Below are 20,556 nucleotides of genomic sequence, written 5' to 3'. Positions count from 1 at the left end.
GGTTCTCCATCAACATGCCGTAGTCTCACCTGGTTCCCTCTGTAAAGTTCCTCTTTATCGGAGCGGTTGGACAGTGTGCAGTTTCGGGTTTATCCTTCCAAACGGAGAGTCCGGGATATTCGGGCTCTGATTCCGATATTTCAGCCCTTGTCCCGGGTTTCGGTCCGTGACTCTGAGACTGCTGGACCTCATGGCCTCCTGTACCTGCTGATCGATCATGCCAGATGGCATATGCGGGCTCTATAGTGGGACCTGAAGTTCCAGTGGGTGCAGAATCAGGGAAACCTGTCTGATCACAGAGGCTCTGCATGACAGTTGCAGTGGTGGCTCACGAACCAGCATTGGGTCGACAACAGTTCCCTCTCCTTTCCCCAACCGGAACTCACAGTGGTGACTGATGCGTTCCTCCCAGGGTGAGGCGGGCACATGGGAGAGGCGGAGATCAGAGGCCTCTGGTCTCAGGCGGAGTCCAAGCTCTGAAGCTTTGGGCGACCTGGCTTGCACTGAAAGTATTCCTTCCCTCTGCCAAGGGGAGAGTAGTGCAGGTGTTCAGACAACACTACCGCTAAGTGGTACTGCAGAAAACAGGGCGGGTTGGGCCGTGGACCCTATGTCAGGAGGCTCTGCGTCTCTGGACATGGCTGGAACATCAGGGCGTTTTGCTGGTGGTTCAACACCTGGCAGGTTCTCTGAACAGTGTTACAGCAAACAAATGATGGATGGAATTCTGAAACGCCAGGGCGGACGAACTCAGCCGCAGGTGCAATTTGGATCACAAATGGCGTCTTCACTCGGAGGTGGTGCAATGTCTTTCAGCAGTGGGGAGAGCCTTGGTTAGATCTATTCGCCACAGAAGAGAACGCGCAATGTCATCAGTTCTGCGTGTTGGAATTTCCAAGGCAGCACTCGCTCGGAGACGCTTTTCGCCGCGAGTGGAGTTGCGGTCTGTTGTACGCCTTTCCGCCTATACCACTTCTGCCCAGAGTGCTGAAGAAGATCAGACGTGACCGGGCCCAAGTCATCCTTGTTGCTCCAGACTGGGCACGAAGATACTGGTATCCCGAGCTACTCAGCATGTCAGTCGATTTCCCCCCCCCCCCCCACCCCCCCACCCCCCCCCACCCCCGAGACGTCTGCCTCTTCAGGCATCCCTCCACAAAATCGGTATACGCCTGCAGGTGGAACAAATTTGTGGCATGGTGCACAGCAAAGGCTGTGGATCCACTCTCTGCCCCCCTCTCTGAGGTTCTCCTCTTTCTTCTTTCTCTTGCCCAGCCGGGCTCTGCTGTGGGCACTATTAAGGGCTACCTCTCTGCCATTTCCACCTTCTTAAGGCTTCCTGATCAGCCCGCTTTGTTAAAGTCCCCGGTTATAAATAGGTTCTTGAAGGGCATCACTCATATGTTGCCCCCCCCCCCCCCCCCTGTTCCTTTCGTGATGCCGCAGTGGGACTTGAACCTGGTTCTGACTTATCTGATGTGCGCTCCTTTTGAGCCACTTTATAACTGTCCTCTTCGTCTTCTTACTCTCAAGACTGCATTCCTGGTTGCCATCACCTCTGCCAGGAGAGTGAGTGAGCTCCAGGCCCTTTCTTCACAACCTCCTTTCCTTTCTGTCCATCTGGACAAAGTTGTGTTGCGGACACAACCCTCTTTCCTGCTCAAGGTAGTCACAGCATTCCACATCGGGCAGTCCATCACCTTGCCCACCTTCTTTCCGCCTCTGCATCCCTCGAAAGAGGAAGAGAGCCTCCACCGTCTGGACCCAAAGTTTGCGCTCTCATACTATCTGGATCGCACACGCCAGTTCCGGGTGGATGACCAAATCTTTGTTGGTTACGTGCGTGCTAAGAAAGGTCGGGCGGTGCACAAACGAACCGTTTCTCGATGGGTCGTTTTGTGCATCAAGGCTGGTTATTCTCTGGCTAAAAAAGAGCCTCTTGTGGGGCTGCGCGCCCATTCCACTCTGGCCACGGCGGCTACTACGGCCCTGGGTCGGGGATTCCCCTTGCAGGACATCTGTCAGGCAGCTACGTGGGCCTCGCTGCACACGCTTGCTAAACACTACTGCCTGGACACTCAAGTCTGGAGAGATGGCTTTTTCGGCCGTTCCGTTCTCCAGGACTTTCTGTTGTGATTATTGGTTTGCAGACCTACCACCGGGATTGGTATTTCTGGGGTATCTATTCTAAGGCAAGGAATCGAACACTAACCTGTTGCTTTCAGATGCACAAGTTACTTACCTTCGGTAACGATATATCTGTAAAAAACAGTAGTTGGTATTCGATTCCTTACCGCTCCACCCATCATCCCCGTTCTGCGAACCGATATCTAGGGTTAAGGTCATCCCTTCTCAGGGCCCTAGTTTCATGGCACCAGTGTTGGTTTTTATCGTGGCTCTGCGTTTCTGGCGCGGAAAAGCTGTGTATAAGAACTGACGTCAGCGCGCGAGGGTGGCTTCTAAGTACCCCGGCGATGTCATCGCGGAGCCGCAGACGACGCCTACCGACGCGCGGGGGTACTGCTACGCAAAAATTTCCGGATCCAGGCTGACGCCTGGGGATATGCTAAGGTAAGGAATCTAATACTAACTACAGATATATTGTTACCGAAGGTAAGTAACTTGTGCTTTGTGTCCTTTTCACCTCCACATAAAGGCAATCCCATTTCTAAATCGGGCATTGCCAGATGGATTATTAAGTGTATTCAAATTTGCTACCAAAAAGTAAAAAAAACACTTTATCCATTCCTCCTAGGTCTCATTCTACCAGTAAATTAGGAGCATCTATGGCATTCTTAGGAAACCTACCATTAGATATCTGTAAAGCAGCTACATGGTGTACTACGCACACATTTACAAAACACTATGTGCTGGCAAAACAACAAGCAAGTGTGGTCCAGGCTGTACTAAAAACATTATTTGAAACTACTGCAACAGATGTGGGTGGCCACCGCGAAGGGAGAAACTGGTGTGCAATCTATGCAATAGTGTGTGGTCTGCAGCCCATATGCCTCGAACAGAAAATGCGATTTACTAGTATACATCTGTTCTTGGCATGTAGGGCTGCAGAACCACACACGCCCACCCTCCTCCCCGGCTACCTGTGTCTGTTCCAGTAGTATCTTATTTAGATACACAACACATGGACATCTTTATCTGTACTCATACAACTCCATCATTTACCCAATGGCGAAAACAATCTGAAGATGGAGTCGATGCCCATGCGCACTACAGTCTAAGGGAGGAGTCATCCAGCAGACAAAGACTCTTCCAAGACAACAACTAAGTGTAATAATCCGGGCCACCACCAGATGGTGATCTAATGCAACAGTATTTGGTTATGCAGCCCAACAAGCCAAGAACAGATGCATACTGGTAAGTAGCGTTTTCCTTTCTTCATAGGTTAACATTGGCTGGATTTCACTCGGAATTTCTTCTAAGTGTCGATTTTTCAAACTTGTAAACATTCCTTAAAATTCAACTGAACATCAAAAACGAATTTACTCCCCTGCACGCAGGAGGATCCCAGTGCTGTACCTCCCAGCCCAGCACTGAACCTGAAAAGTAATTATAACGATGATTTTCTGTTAACTCATTTTTCCTTAATAGGAATACATTGCCTGGTTTTTGCCAGCATTTCTTCAAAGTGTTGATTTTCAAAACTTAGAGATATTCCTTAAAAATCACCTCTGTAACAAAAATGATTTCTTTCAATTGTTTACGCCAAATGCACCAGGGCTGAATCCAGGGTCCAGCCGTGAGTTAGAAAAACATACGTAAAGAGATTTTATTGCATTTACTTAAACTCCCATTGAGCTCAATGTTATTTTGTGTTTAACCTTGTTCCATATTGCAACAACTGTAACCATTGCATTCAAAAGTCAACTGCTATTTGAAAGTATTCAATTGCAACATCTCATTCTGAGAAAGTATTTGATACCTACTGTGGTTCTAAAATAAAGTAACTATATATTTTTATATACAAAACAATTGGCCTAGAGTTCAGTTCTTGAATGTGAGTCCATTTGCTGACTGTGTACAACAAATGCGTGTAACAAGAGGGAGAGAGGACTAGTTAGGTAGTCCGAGTCCCCGAGGGTTTATATGTGATTAAACAAAGAGGACTAGCTGAAGTTGACCAAAGTGTTACAGTACTCAAATTAGTTCCGTCACGGGCACCTTGTTGGTGTAGTCATGAAGCCCTCACGCACCAACCTAGTTGGTGGCATGCTTCATCATCGGGCCCACCCAGTGACACCTAGTATGTCCCGGGTGTGCTACGACGCCTGATTACAGCGGAGCTGGTATATTGCTGAGAGTGCAGTGAGGTTGGGTGAGTTTTTTGATTTAAAACGGCTTGGTGGTGGTCCCAGTACCCGAGGGTAAATTAAATTTTAATAACTGGGCCGTCACCAGCGGTTAAAAGTAAGGCTACAGGACGCGTGAGGATGGAGAGTTACTGCCCCCTCCTTCAGATGGTCGACATGTTTCAGCCAGTGCCTTAGAGTATTCTGGCTTTCCTCAGGACCGTTCTTTAAAAAGGTGTGGTGTGATAAAACAGACTTAGTGTTGTGGTACAGACTATGTGATACACTCACTAAGGCGTTTTTCTATATGTGAGAGGGGGATTCCCTTCTCATGCATACGCTTTGGGTTATTAGCCAAGGCCTCCTGGAGGGAAGCGGTAAGGGGATGACCAGTCTTTCTGGTCAGTGCCTGCCTTGTACCTGTTGTCCTGCCGTCGTCCTCCGGTAGGACAGAACTAATTTGAGTACTGTAACACTTTGGTAAACTTAAGCTAGTCCTCTTTGTTTAATCACATGTGTACAACAAATGCCTTACACTGTCCTCTGATACTGCCGTACTGCTCGACCAAGCTACCACTTTAGAGAGTAAGGTTATATCTAACTTTAGCCTCTGCCATACCTCTGGGGACTGTGGACTCTGTGTACACTGTAACTTAGTTTGGTGCAGTATATACAAAGCCACTTTCTTACAGCCTCTATCGCTCATTCTGTTGATGGTTTGCAAACTCAAGCATCAGTCTCTCCCAATGATCCTGGTTGCTCCAACATGGGCCCAGCAACCGTGGTTTACGACACTGCTCGAACTAGCAGTAGTTCCACACCAAAAGCTACACCTTTCCCCATAGCTTCTCACACAGAACCATGGAGAGATAAGACATCCAGAACCAGCTCAACTGAATCTAGCGATCTGGCTCCTGAAGTCTTCGAGTTTGGTTACCATTACCATTTAAGAAGTCTTTATTCGATTATTTCATCTTAAAAGACGTACATACAAAATATACATGATAAAATAACAAATTCATTATAAAATCAGTTGTAACCGACATTCTTATAATGGGTACAAAACATTAATTCATTGTGACGTTAAAAAGGTATTAAATCAGTTATAACAGACATTCTTATAATGGGTACAAGACAATAATTAGTAATACAATATAAAAACCTGGAAGACCTAGAACTACAATTAAAAGTCGCATTTAAATGATCAAAGGCAAGCCTAGCACTGACTGTTTTTTAAATACCTAGTTCTAATCACCCACGCCCATCCAAGGAATTTTGCCACACCAATAACAATAAGAGGCGTTAGGTTGGTTCTTAAGATTCTACTAGCCTCAATAGCTGAGCGAGTACCCAGGGATATGCAGACCGGACTAAGCCATTTGGACTTTGGAGCAGCATACAGTGTGCAAACAAACAAAAAGTGGTCAACACTTTCGCTCAGAACTTGACAGTGAGGACAACATTCAGACCCACTAGAACACCATTTGTTGGTAAATACCCTTAAAGGGAGCGTACCACATCTAAGTTGATGGAACAATTTACGATCCATTGGTTTGGTGATCAGGTCCCAATATTTTTCGAGCTTGGGGGCATCTTTGAGGTCAATGAACTTACTAGAAAGATTATTGGCAGGCAATCTTTTATGACGGTTTGAGGTCACCCAGTCCCAATACAATGCTTTTAATATTTTCTTTGTGGGGAAGACTGCCGAATCAGGAGCTACCCAAAGATTACTTAACCCCGGGGCATAAAGTGAAGATCTAAGATCTCTAAACCAACTTATGTTCGATGAACCAGAGGTAGTTCTAACATCTAGGCAAGCCCTGGCATACAGGTTGAGTTCCGGCGTCGTCCATAGGCGCCTCCAGAACCCCAATGGGCGAGATCTAGCCTGGTACTCAACCGGTAGACACCCTAGATCATACATAAGTGGGATCCTTGGAGTTGACTGCGGCAGACCTGAGGCCACCCTGAGAAATTTGTTTTGGGCTAATCTCAACGGGTCAAAGTTACTATACCCCCAAAGTTCCGCCCCATAAAGAACATGGGGAAGAACCTTGGATCCATCGATCTTAATAAGGGGCGAGATAGGCCGCGTAAAGGAGCGTTTATGCTCTTTGATCAGCGCACCTCCAATCTGCAGATGTTTCAAGGCCATAAGCTCAATCTGGGGGGTCCAGCTTAGGGAGTCGCTAAATGTAACTCCTAAATATGTAAACAACTTCATTTGTTCTAAGGGCATACCCCCCATTGTGACCCTTGCGGTGATCTGATTGTGGCATCTTAAGACCATAAATTTAGTCTTAGAAACGTTTACCTCCAACTCATGTTCGTGACAGAATAGCTCAAACCTAGAGAGGGCCTGCTGAAGACCCTGTCTGGTTTTAGATATTAAAAGGGTATCGTCAGCGAACATGAGTAGAGGTATTTTCATTCCTGCTAATGAAGGGGCATCTGTGGGGTGATTAGCAAAGTAGCTGACAACCCTATTAATATATAAAGAAAAAAGGGTAGGGGCTAAAGCACAGCCTTGCCTAACACCTTTAGCCACAGAAAACCTATCAGTCACCTCCCCTGGTTTGCCCCAACGCACCTGGGCATAGGTATTCCTATGTAAGCTAATTAACAGATTGACAATAGAGGCTGGCATGCCCATATCTAAAAGGCACTTCCATAAACCAGCCCTCGGTACAAGGTCAAAAGCAGACCTGAGATCTACAAATGCTGCATATAGGTTGCCCTTGCCCAAAAAGACCGTCTTCCAGAAGAGTAACATAAAACAATAGGCCTGGTCTAGAGTGCTTACATGGGACCTAAATCCAGCCTGTAGTGGAGTTAGAATATTGTCTGAATCTATCCAATCATGAATCCTAGCAAGGACTAGACGGGCTAGGATTTTTTGTACCGCGTCTATAAGGCTGATAGGCCGATAGTTAGAGGGAACTGACCTATCACCTTTCTTATAGGCAATATTTCAGCCCCAGCCCAGGATTCAGGGACTCTGGCACCAGAGGCCAGAGCGTTAACCAACTGTACCAGATATGGAACCCATACATCTTGATCCCTGAAGGAATAAGTCGGCTGGGATGCAATCTGGTCCAGGAGCCTTCCCTCTCGGGATAGAATTCAAGACAGATTTCACTTCTATAGATGTAAACACTAGAGGGTCTGCTGATAATGGCCAACAAATGTTATTCAGAGAACTATCTGGACCCTTAAATTGGTTCCCAAAATAACTAACCCACTGTTGATCGCCCACAGATGAAGGGCTCGGCCGATCATCCTGAGACAGGCCCCATCTAAGTAAATGCCAAAACTGCTGGAGATTCTTGGAGCTACATGCATCAGCCAGTGTGGACCACCTTTCTTCATCCCATTTCACCCTAGCTCTGTTTCGCTGCATTAAAAGCCCTCCTACATTCCCTTATGAGGCACAAATCCTTAAGTTTAAGGGCCTTAAACAATTCGGCATGGGTTCGACGACACTCATCATCGAACCAATTTAACCTTTTTGTGCACCCCCTTCCCCCCCTTTTAGTGAGGGATTTAATGAAAAGTTTCTTTAAAGACCCAAACAGTAGAGTGTGAGTATCTGTGATCATAGAGTTAATTGCCTCCTGAGACTCACATTTGGAAATGTTAGCCAGGGAATCGGAAACCAAAGCTCTGATAGTTTTACAGGCTTCAGGATCCGCACTAATTTTTGGCCAACGTACTCTTCTTGTGTCATTAGTAAGAATGACATTATCTTGTACGACATTAAAAGCATGATTATCTAGGCCTGAGAAATTTGTGTCCCTTAGTTCCACCACTAGGGGGTCATGATCACTTTCAGGGCGTGATGTTACCTCCATGTCCACCAACAAGTGCCACAGTTTAACATCCAATAGAACATAGTCGATTCTACTACTATGTCTACCATTACTAAAAGTATCTTTGCCTAACCTACCATTGAGGGCACGCAAGCCATGGTCCAAGCACATACCTTTAATGAAAATAGCCACCTGGGACCACCTTTTGATCGGAGCTAGATCCAATTGAGGGATCCCCCAGGCCTGGTCTTCAGGCTCAGTAAAAGAGCCGTCATCCTGGCTCAGGGGTTCAAAACAAGAGTTTAAATCACCCATCACCACCTTTAGCCCTGGATTTGAAGCTGTACTTAAATAATCGTCCAAGGTTGATAAGGGATGGAGAGATCTTACCTCCCTGAATACCCCTGGCATAAATATTAATCACCAAAATATCCAAGCCACTTGTGGATTTTATACTAACAAGTACTATGTCCGGACTATCAATAAAGACTTCTTCAACTATGATACCTGCTTTCTGCCTAACCCACACTGTCAGGCCCCCCATGGCACGACCTTTTTGTCCCTTAACAGCCAATTTGCTAAAGGACAAGTAGCCAGTAAGAAACAATGGTTGGAGTGCCCAAGACTCTTGGAAGGACCAAACATCCCCTCTACGTATAAAACTAACCCAATCTGGTATAGACAGTCTAGACTCCAGACCGGCTATATTCCAGCTACCCAGAATAGTACCATGTCCGCCTGATAAAGCACTAGATATCCCCTTGTCAAGAGAACACTCAGCGTCTTTAGTTGGAATAGCAGCTACCTGCAATCTAACTACTCCTGTTTTAACAACACTGTCACCCAGTTCGTCTACTGTACCAGAGCCAAAGGGCTCACCCAAAGTGCTTACTGCAAGGGTTCCAGACTCTATAGTTGCAATTGTTGGTACTACGGGTTCCAGCACCAACATTGCAACCCCAGACCCATACAATTTGACAGAAGCAACAGTAACATTTTGAGCAGAATGACCCCTGGGGTCTAAAACTTTACAGAAATCATTCAGTTCAGAAACTGCAACCCATGGACATTCCAGATTGCCCACACCAGCCCTTGTAGGGGAAGTTTGTCAATCAATATGATTCAAATCTGATAGGAACTCATACAAATTCCTCAGCGGGATGTTCCAAAACTCATTCTGCTGGATGAATTTGCCAGGGTTGTTGAAATTGGGAGGGTGGCTATACTGTTGCCGAGAATTAGGGAAAACATGTGATGCGGGGTAACCCAAGAACTGGGGGTTTGAATTATGGTTAGCCCAGGACGGTGTATAAGAAGAACTGTTATATGCTGATTGTGAATAGGCATGATACATGGCTTCTGGGTTGATCTGGGGCCCAGTTTGGTTACCTCAATCTCCAACCAGACTGCATGAACGTCATTAAAGAAGCTAGAGGTCCTACCACTAGCAGCTAAATTGAAATGATTTGTTATTTACAGAAATAACACAATCCACTAGATGCTTCAACTCAAAACATTATCTGTTATCTCCTGCATCTACAAAGATGTAATCTGGCGTACACATCTATACGATTACCTCTTGTGCTATACCTCTTGTGCTATAGCAGCTTACTTACAAAACAGACAACATTTATCATTGTTTAAGGCACCTCCTATCAAAGCATTCATGGAAGGCCTTAAAATAATAATTCCTCCCAGAATTCCACCCTTTACAGTATGGAATTTAAACGTCCTTACTAGGCCTATGGGTCCCCCATTTGAACCTTTACATAAATGTGAATTGCAATTCCTCACATGGAAACTAGATTTCCTTGTGGCCATCACATCTCTCAGAAGAGTAAGTGAACTCCAGCATTAACCATACAAGAACCATTTTTACAAACAAATCACAACAAAGTTGTTCTTAGGACAAACCCTAAATTCTTACAGATAGTAGTTTCAGCTTTCCACCTTGACCAGTCTTCGTTCCGAGTATTTTTCACTCAACCATACTCAGTAGCTGAACGGGCTCTTCATACGCTTGACGTCAAGAGCTATTTACTGAAAGGTCAAAAAGTTTCAGGAAGACGAAACAACTTTTCGTAGCTTTCTCACCACCACATAAGGGCAATCCTATAGCAAAAGCTGGAATTGCCAGGTGGATTGTTAAATGCATTCAAATGTTACCAAAAAGCAAAGCTTACTTTAAACATCCCCCCCCCCCCCTAAAGCGCATTATACACGCAAAATAGGGGCATCCATGGCATTCTTAGGAAACATCCCCATGGATGACATTTGCAAAGCCGCAACATGATCTACACCGCACACTTTAACAAAACACTACTGTGTAGATGTGCAAGCAAAACAAGTGTGGGCCTGGCTGTTCTAAGAACACTTTTCAAACTACTGCAACGCATACAGATAGCCACCGCTAATAGGGGAACTTCTGTATAGTCTATGCAAAAGTAAGCCATCTACAGCTCGTATGCCTCGAACGGAAAAAGCTACTTACCAGTATGCATCTGTTCTTGGCATGTAGAGCTGTAGATCCACATAAGCCCACCCGCCTCCCCGGACACTTATGTTGCAGTACTATCTTACTTAGATACACTACACATGGACATCTTTCTATTTCTAACTAACTCCATCACCACCCTTCTTGGCAAAACAATCTAAGGATGGAGTTGATGCCCATGCACACTACTAACCAGAGGAGGAATCCCCTATCTCGTGACTACAAAGACTTCTACAATAACAAAGTGCAAATATCCGAGCCCAACACCAGATGGCGATCTATGCAAAAGTATGCGCATCTACAGCTCTACATGCCAAGAACAGATGCATACTGGTAAGTATCATTTTCCGTATCCTGATGGTACAGGGCCCCCTCACAATCAAGATTCCTCTCAAATCACAGCACTGAAATTGCCCTGGTTGTGGCTAGAGGCATCCGAACTCTCCTAGACAGGAGAGAATTCATTGCCCTGATTCTCCTCAATCTCTCCGCAGCTTTTGACACAGTACCCCAATCCTCCCTCTTGCACGGTCTCCACCTAATGGTCATCCAAAGAAAAGCCCTTAAATAGTTTACGTCCTTCCTCTCCAGAGGAGCCCAAAGCGTCCACCTCCTACCCATTACCTCGGGCCTGAAAAACATCATCTGCGGTGTCCCTCAGGTTTCCTCCCTAAGCCCGACCCTATTTAACACCTACATAGGCTTTCTGGCCACTCAGATCAGATCTTACTGCATGAACCTAATCTCCTATGATGACAATACACCGCTCATACTCTGTCTCCTCAGACCCGACTAACACCAAGTCTTACTTCGACATGTGCATGACCAGCATTGCAGGCTGGATGCAAAACAGATGCTTCAAACTCAATACAGACAAAACAAATACACATCTTTGGGACCAACAACTCCATTTGAGACGAATCCTAGTGGCCTTCAGAGCTCAGCCCCACACCCACAGAATACTCAAACCTCAATCATTCTGGATAGCAAGCTCTCAATGAGTAAGCAGATAAATGCTGTCATCCTTCTGCTTCCTGACCCTGCGCATGCTCAGGAAAATCTATAGCTGGCTCTCCATCAGCACTCAACGCAATGTTGCCCATGCCTGCATCTCCAGCCGCCTGGAATACAGTTTCTCCCTCTATGTGGCAATCCCCTTGCAACTACTAAGGACTCTAGACCATCTAGAATGCAGCAGCCAGGCTCATCCTTGACCTCCCCAGATGAACCCACATAATTCCCCTAACTCAAATCTCTGCACTGGCTTCCCATCAACAAACCATGCCAGTTCAAATGCCTCAACCACCCCTACAAAGCCCTACACAACAAGGGACCGGCATACCTCAACCACAGGTTGAACTTCCACCAACCTACCCATATACGTTGCTCCTCATTCCTCTTCTTGGCCAAGACACCCTGCATTCGCAGGAGCAATGGCTGAGTCTTTTCACACCTGGTGGCCAAATCCTGGATTCAATCAATCATAGGCATTTATAGAGCGCTCTACTTACCCGGAGGGTCTCAAGGCGCTAGGGGGGGGGGGGGGGGGGTGCTGCTGCTACCCGAACAGCCAGGTCTTGAGCTTCTTCCTGAAGGCGAGGTGGTCTTGGGTCAGGCGCAGGTCGGTCGGGAGGGAGTTCCAGGTCTTGGCGGCCAGGTAGGAGAAGGACCTTCCTCCTGTTGTCGTTCTTTGGATGCGGGGGACGGCGGCGAGGGCGTGACTGGCTGATCGGAGGTGTCGTTTGGGAGCGTAGAAGTTGATGCGGTTGTTGAGGTAGCTCGGGCCTTGGTCGTGAAGAGCTTTGTGTGCGTGGGTAAGGAGACGGAAGGTGATTCTCTTGTTGACCGGGAGCCAGTGCAGGTCTTTTAGGTGTCCTGAGATGTGGCTGTGTCGTGGGATGTCGAGGATGAGTCTGGCTGAGGCGTTCTGGATCCGTTGGAGTCTCTTCTGGAGCTTGGCGGTGGTTCCGGCGTAGAGGGCGTTGCCGTAGTCCAGTCGGCTGGTGACGAGTGCCTGGGTGACAGTCTTCCTGGTCTCGGTGGGGATCCACCGGAAGATCTTCCGTAGCATGCGCAGGGTGTTGAAGCATGACGAGGAGACGGCGTTGACTTGCTTGGTCATGGAGAGGGAGGAGTCCAGGATGAAGCCCAGGTTGCGTGCGTGGTCTGTCGGTTTGGGTGCGGTGCCCAGGGCGGGGGGCCACCAGGAGTCGTCCCAGGCGGAGGGCGAGGATCCCAGGATGAGGACTTCCGTCTTGTCCGAGTTCAGCTTCAGGCGGCTGGTAGACATCCACTCGGCTACCTCTTTCATTCCTTCGTGAAGGTTGGCTCTGGCGGCGGCGGGGTTGTTGGTCAGGGAGAGGATCAGCTGGGTATCGTCGGCGTAGGAGATGATGTTGAGGTTGTGTTGGTGTGCGATGGCCGCGAGGGGGCTCATGTAGACGTTGAAGAGGGTTGGGCTCAGCGAGGATCCTTGAGGGACGCCGCAGATGACTTCGGTGGCCTCTGACTTGTACGGTGGTAGACGGACTCTGTGTTCTTCCGTCGAGGAAGGAGATGATCCATTCCAGCGCCTTCTCCTGGATTCCGACGTTGCTGAGGCGCTGCACTAGGGTGCGGTGGCAGACGGTGTCGAAGGCCGCGGAGAGGTCTAGTAGGATGAGGGCCGCTGTTTCTCCGTTGTCCATCAGGGTTCGGATGTCATCGGTGGCAGCGATGAGGGCGGTCTCGGTGCTGTGGTTGGCTCGGAAGCCAGACTGTGAGGGGTCGAGGGATCCGTTCGTCTCGAGGAAGGCGGCCAGCTGCTTGTTGACGGTCTTCTCGATGACTTTGGCTGGGAACGGGAGCAGCGAGATGGGGCGGTAATTCTTGGGTTCGGTGGGGTCCGCTGTTGGTTTCTTGAGTAGAGCGCTGAGTTCGGCATGCTTCCAGCTCTCAGGGAAGGTGGCGGTGGTGAAGGAGGTGTTGATGATGTCCCGCAGGTGGGGTGCGATGACGGCGTCGGCCTTGTTGAGGACGTGGTGAGGGCAGGGGTCGGTCGGAGATCCGGAGTGGATGGAGTTCATCATGCGGACGGTTTCTTCGGTGCAGATCGGAGTCCAGGCGCGGAGGGTGGTGGTGGGGGGCGGTGGTTCGGTCGAGTTGGACGTGGCGTTCGTCGGTTGGGTGTTGAAGCTGTTGTGTATGTCTGCGATCTTGTTGTGGAAGTAGGAGGCGAGGGAGTTGCAGAGTTCTTGCGATGGGGTGATGTCGTTGTTTCCGGCGTTGGGGTTGGAGAGCTCTTTCACGATGTTGAAGAGTTCCTTGCTGTTGTGTGCGTTGTTATCCAACCGGTCCTTGAATGCAGTTTTCTTGGTGTCGTGGATCAGTTGGTGATGCTTCCGGTTGGCAAGCTTGAGGGTGGTCATGTTGTCCGGTGTTGGCTCCCTTCTCCAGGCTTTCTCGAGGGCTCGGCAGTTCTTCTTGGAGCTCTTGAGTTCGTCGGTGAACCACGGGGCCTTCTTGCTGCCGGGTCTGCTGGGAGGGGTCCTCAGTGGGGCGAGTTTGTCCGCGCAGTTGCTGATCCACTTCGTGAGGTTGTCGGCGGCCTGGCTGGGGTTCGCTGAGCTGGCGGGAGGGTGCTGGCTCAGGGAAGCGGCGAGCTGGTCGGCTGTGATCTTGCTCCAGCTTCTGCGGGCGACCTGTTGCTGGTGGTGGTGGGTCTTCGTTCTTCTGAAGGTGAAGTGGACGCAGCTGTGGTCCGTCCAGTGGAGTCCTGTGGCGTGGCTGAAGGTGATGTCTTTGCTGGATGAGAAGACGGCGTCGAGTGTGTGTCCGGCGAGGTGGGTGGGGGTGGTCACCAGTTGCTTGAATCCGAGGTTGTCGAGCAGGGTGGTGGTGTTGCGGTCGTTGTTGTTCTCCAGGTGGAAGTTGAGGTCCCCCAGGAGGATGTAGTCAGCGGAGGGGAGGGCATTCGGGCTGAGGAAGTCGGCGATGTCCTCGCTGAATTGGGTGCGTGGTCCCGGGGGTCGGTAGATCAGGGTGCCTCTGAGGGTGGTCTTCGGGTCGGTGTGGATCTGGAAGTGATTGACCTCCCCCCCCCCAATCTCCCTGTAGCCCCTAGCCTGCAGGAGTTCAGGAAGGACCTAAAGGCTTGGCTCAGCGACAAATCTATCTCAGCAGCAGCCCCGCCCCTCCTCCCCCTTCAGCGCCTGGATAAGATAAGCAGCGCTTTACAAATCCCATTTGATTTGATACAGCCACAATGTTTCATCACATTTGTGAGAAAGTGGCTCTATATGTACTGGACCAAAGTAAGGTACAGTGTGTATAGAGTCCACAATCCCCAGAGGTATAACAGAGGTTAAAGTCAGGGCTGACCTTACTCTCAAAAGTGGTAGCTTGGTCAAGCAGCGGGGCAGTACCAGAGGACAGTGTAAAGCATTTGTTGTACACACTGTCAGCAAAAGGTTTCACACACTCAAGGACTGAACTCAAGACCAATTGTTTTTATATCAAAAGATATAGTTTTATTTTTAGAACCAACAGGTATCAAAATATACTTTTCTCAATATGAATACTCTTAGGTCATTACTTTGCAAAGAACCAATACACTTTGTAAATACAATAGGTGCTATGGTTGCAGTAGGCAACACAATTTAACATTGAGCTCAATGGGTTTTTCTACATAAATGCAGCTGATTACTTTATAGATTACTTTTTTAACTTCAGGACTGGATCCTAGATTCAGTCCTGGGGTCTAAGCTGAAAACATTTTGGTAAAAACGTTTGTTATTGCAATGATTTTTAACGAATATAAAGGTATTTTAAAAGTTGACAAACTAGCAATGTTATCCAATGGAAGGAAATTCAAAGCACAGGTGAAGTAGGTTCTCGTTACTTTTGTAATCCAGTACTGGACTCCTAGGTTCAGCACTGGGGTCTCTACCTAAGACCTGTGAGTAATTGTTTTAGTAGTTGGTACGATTTTTAAGGGATATTTGTAATTTTCAAAAGTAGACACTTAGAAGGAATTTCACAGAAAAACAGTCAATGGTTTCCTATGGAAGAAATTTAGATTACTAACAAACACAGTTGTGATTACTTTTGCGGTGCAGTACTGGGCTTCAAGGTACAGTACTGGCTTTTCTCCTGATCACAGGTTAGTAATTCGAAATTCGTTATTCGGCTGATTTTAGATTCAGATTTTAAAGTTTCAAGGCTTCACAAAAGATTTTTCGAGTCAAACCATTCAATGTTATCCTATGGCAGGAAAGTGAGTCATCGGTTTTCAGGGGAGTACTTGACTGGTGAAGTTAAGGTTCTGGGCATAGACTCAGGGGTCACCCAGGGTCAGGTAGGTACAGTTGGTACACTCTCAGTGGCACAGGGGCAGCCGGGTGCAGAGGCCGTTGGGCCCAGTGTTATCCAATGTGAGGCTGGGTGTCTTCGGTTGGTGTCTGCTGGCTATCGGGCCCAACAGCTGTGGGAGCTGGGCTCCTGGTCACTTGCTCAGGGCAAATGGGGAAGTAGAATAGGGTACAGGTTGCACTGCCAGGGGCACTCTGGCGGCTGGGTCAGGGTACTTTTAAGCCGTCGGACCCTCAATGTTATTCAATGGAGATCTTGAAAAGGGACCAAAGGCTGCAGGCTCGGGGACAGAGGATCTTCTAGAGCGACCAGCACTTCGAGGGGTTAGTTGGAATCTTGGAGGATAGGTAGGCACCCAGGAGTTAGGCACCGGAGGCTGTGGGCCGCCGGCTGCAGGGGTGTCTTTTGAGGTCTGGAAATTTTAGCCCTTGCTGGTCGCGGTCGGAGGGGTCCTTTGTCCTGAGTCTGCATGCGCAGTCGGGGTCGTCGAGGGGGTCCTTGGGCACTGGATTCCAGGTCAGAATCGCCAGGGGGACGTCCTCAGGGTCTTGATCACTCCAGGACAAGCCAGGCTTGGCGGATGTAGAGTGAAGGGTTCGCATTTCCAGGCTGATGCCAGGGCTTGTTACTTGCTTTGAGCAGTACCACTGCTCGTGGTAGACCCAGGTAGTCAGTCACAAGGAAGGCAGGTCCTCCGGGGTGTTTGAGGTTGCTGACCACTGGAGACGCCGTGGTTTAGCAGAAGCAGGTTTGAGGGTCGACAGGCCGGTAGGGCTGGGGCCAAATCAGTTGGTGTCTTGCCCTTTTTAGCAGCTTCACAGCAGGTCTTCTTGTTCCTTGTTCTTCTTTCTTGTTTCGGAATCTGGATCTGTGGAAATAGGTTCAGGGTGCCCCTAAATACTAAATTTAGGGGTGTTACAGGTAGGGCAAGGGCAGGGACCAATTGGTCCCTGTCCTGGGGTGGGTACGCCTCCTAGCCTGCTCCTCTCCTGTTGGAGAGGCGCAGGAGCCTATCTGTGATTAGGCAAGACTCCCCATCTTCAAGATGGCCGGAGCCCGGAGTCGTGCGATGTGGCCTCTTCCACCTGAGGGGTAGAGTTGGCACAGGCTGGCACACCCCACTGTCTGACGTAGGGTTTCCTGCCAGAGTGGGGGTCAGAACTGGTGAGGGCCAGTTGCTGAGTACAGCAAGTGGTCTGGATAAGCTCACAAAGGCGGTATGCCTTTGAGGCTTCCCCTGCCCATCCTGGAAATGGCCCTGGGTACTGTAGGGGCACAGGGCTCATGCACCTACACCACTGGCATAGGGCACCCAGCTAGAGGGGTGGCTGATGTATACCAGGGCAGTGGGTTTGTGGGCATGGCACACAGGGATGTGTCATGTCGACTCTTTGTATAGTTATGCACCAGGACACTCAGCCTGCAAAGGCAGTGTTTGTGTGTCAGGGTACAGGGCCCCTAAGGGTGGCACAATAAGTGCTGCAGCCCTTAGGGGTCTTCTCTGGTCACAATACCCTGGGTACCTAGGGTACCATTTACTAGGGGCTGACATGTGGCAAGAGATGCCAATTGGGTTTAGGCTTGTGTACAGTTTTTTAAGAAGGAACACAGGCCCCTGGGTACCTGATTGGCAGGGACCCAGGGCACATCAAGGAAAAAGTGCATCACGTATCAGGCTAAAAGTTGGGTGGAGAGGGGGGGGGGGGGTACTGCAACAGAAACTTACTTTCTTACAACATTCACTGTCCACTCTAGTTCAGGACAAATGAAAATTGGCCACACATTGAAAGATTAGTCTACACAAACGCTAGTCTGGTAGCCATCAGCTAACAGGCATTCAAAGCATAGAAGCTGACAGATTAATCAGGCAGGCAATTGCCTTGTGCATATTGGAGCTAAAGCGAAAGTGTTATTCTGGACTGGGGTACCCCAGAAAGATCTGTTCACAACACATGAAAATGCAAAATGCCAAGTTTGTGTCCAGGTATCCAGACCACCTGTCCCAGTGGGATGCTGTATTGATAAATTGGGCTGGGAAATTTGTGTATTGTTTTTCTGATTCCACCGATACTGTTATTGCTAAACAAGTGGTGACAATTTCTCATGGCTCTCAATTTGATAGTACTGCAGTGTGCCGGGCACACTTGGCTTTTGGCCCTATTGATTGCACGAGGCAGGGTACTAGTTACCTGTCTTTCAGGGCATGCTATCAATGTAAAAAGGACAGGTCTATCACCTGGAAACAGCTGTCTCATGTTAGTAGCGGGACTCCTGGAAACATGGTTTGGCCACTTAGACCGGCACTCAAGATGCATCGTTGTCCTGAGAGGCTAAAAAAAAATATTAAAGTGTTATACTACCAAGTAGAAGAGATTTGTTCACTGATGTAGTAGGCCAGGACAAAAAAACGTACTATTATCAAGCACCTAACTCCACCTTTCCTAAAAGTCATCAGAGGTACAACAGTGGTATTACAGAAGGGGTGTCGTAGGAAAAAGCGTCTGCAATACTCTTGTCATCAAAAGGTTCTATGAGGTAGCAAAAAGCAAGGAATGTCCAAATTCTGTACCCCCACCAGTGTGGAACGTAAACATGGTGTTTACTCAGCTAATGAAGCCCTATCTTGAGGCCATACATAAGGCAGGAAGCTTAACCCTCAGGACAACTTTCCTCCACGCCAGTTGCAGAAACTCCCAATACAAGCCCAAAGGCCATTTCACACTCCCATGTCTACCAGTCTATCAACCTACCTGCCTCTTTCCAATAACCAAAAACTTAAGGAAAGAAGGAGCTCCACACAATAAATGACAGTAGGGTGGCCAGCTGCAAGATACTAGGCCAATCTTAGGGAAGGGGAACCACTTTTTTCCTTTGTAAGAGCAACTAAAGGCTCAGCGGTAACCAAAGGGGAATATTGCAAGATGAATTATGCTAGCAGTCTAAACATGTTATAAGACCACAGTAGTGGCTTTGGAGGCTAAACCAAGAGCACACCCTAAAAGAGCTTCATTATATAGCTAATGTCTCAAATGAGATGTTGGGCAGCCACTTTGTCATTTATGCACATTTTCACAAAGTAGGTGTGGACACTCAAGCTTACAGAAAATTGGGAATAGTGCAGACACTACTAAAATAGCTGTTTGAAAATGCTCACTCATTTTTACCCAGCCTCCCAAGAAGGGAGAATACTGCTATAGAATTCACACACTGTATGTGAATTAAAAAAAGATTAAAAAATTAGATGGTTTCTTACCTTTAGGAGTAGTTGTGCACCTTTTATATTTTTCTGGATGCACCTCCCCATTAATTAGGAGTTTAGGAATCTAGAGATGAGAAATGCATGTATGGAAATAATGGGACAATTCGCCAATAGGCAAAGTATTCGGAAGACGGCAACCACGCACATGGGCTTCCATGGCATACATTTCATGTCACAGTAAGATTGATATGGCACCAAATAAATGATAGCGCTCAGAGAGAACAGAGACTAAAAAGAAACAATTCCGGACCCAACCTCTAGATGGCGAAAAAATGCGCAGCTTGTAAATCCAGAATATTCTTCAAGCTCAATAGTTCTCCTACAATTTAAGTAACCATTTTGTTAAGAGGTAAATAACATTTATCTTTCTCTGAACGAAGTAGCATTATCTAAAATGCAAACTAGCAATACGTTCATGCTCATTCTTTAATTGTATAACACTGTTATTTATTGTATTTTGTAAACTAGACATTCGTTTAACATTTTCATATTTTCTTTTCCTAGTGATCTCTTAAATTTTCCAATGGAACTGAACTTTAAATCGCCACCATTCAAACAAGGTCTTACTGAAGAATTCTTAAACCAGCAAATCCCCTACTTGTGGCTTATCTACTGGTGAGATGGTTGTTCTTGTCCTGTGAGAAAACTGACATTTTTCTAGCATTTCAAATATTTGGTACTTAAAACCTTAACCTCTTGGGTGGTAAGGGCATGCAGGAGAAGTCCTCAACACTCTTGTTCAGGTGGTAAGGATGTCTCCAGCATGTCTTGGCACCAGAGGCAGGAAATCCCTGTGTTGTGAGCACCAGAAGAATTTCCTTTCATTTACTTTAGCCTCAGGAGCTGGGAAAGAGCACCCAATGCTGCAATCTTTTTTCTCTCGGAAATGGATATCGATGTGCATGGCGCACTGGTTTAATTTCTGAGAAAGTGAAAGTTTGAGTTGATCAGCTCATTTGATTTTCACTGCTTTGGAGATCAGGGGCATCTCAGCCCACTGAGCACTGATGCAGATTGGAGGGGTGTCGTTGGAAAGGGGAGAATCTCCATAGAAGATCCTGCTTGGGCCACGTTGCAGTAACGTGATCTTCCAAGCTGGGATCAACCCCACTAGACACCAGGGACTATTTTTGGGGTCTACCACTTCCCAATGGTCTAGTGCCCGCCACTCTCCCAGAACCAACGTCTTTCTGCTCCCTCTTCCCTTGCATGGGGGCAGATTAGAGGTTCTTACCTCCAATCTGCTCCCGGAGTGGGGACAGAAAGCCCACTAGACACCAGGAATTGTTTCTTTAACGGCAAAGTGGGTTGAGACATGCCTACTATGCATCAGGT

The 20,556-nt window shown here is 47.8% G+C and overlaps 1 protein-coding gene across 3 annotated transcripts in view; it reads left to right on the top strand.

Annotated features, from left to right (window-relative positions):
• The window catches only part of ZFC3H1 (zinc finger C3H1-type containing), an 833,014-nt gene that overhangs the window by 570,080 nt on the left and 242,378 nt on the right, over window positions 1-20,556 (top strand). For all 3 annotated transcript variants that reach the window (XM_086921759.1, XM_086921741.1, XM_086921749.1), the window contains exon 28: window positions 19,726-19,836. In XM_086921759.1, coding sequence (XP_086777885.1) covers window positions 19,726-19,836 — 111 coding nt within the window. The remainder of the gene's footprint in view (window positions 1-19,725; window positions 19,837-20,556) is intronic.

This window comes from Lissotriton vulgaris, chromosome 1_1 (genome assembly GCF_964263255.1).
Source record: "Lissotriton vulgaris chromosome 1_1, aLisVul1.2, whole genome shotgun sequence".
Taxonomy (NCBI): Eukaryota; Metazoa; Chordata; class Amphibia; order Caudata; family Salamandridae; genus Lissotriton; species Lissotriton vulgaris.
Note: the sequence above shows the minus strand (reverse complement) of the source record. Positions and strands in the feature narration are given on the sequence as shown.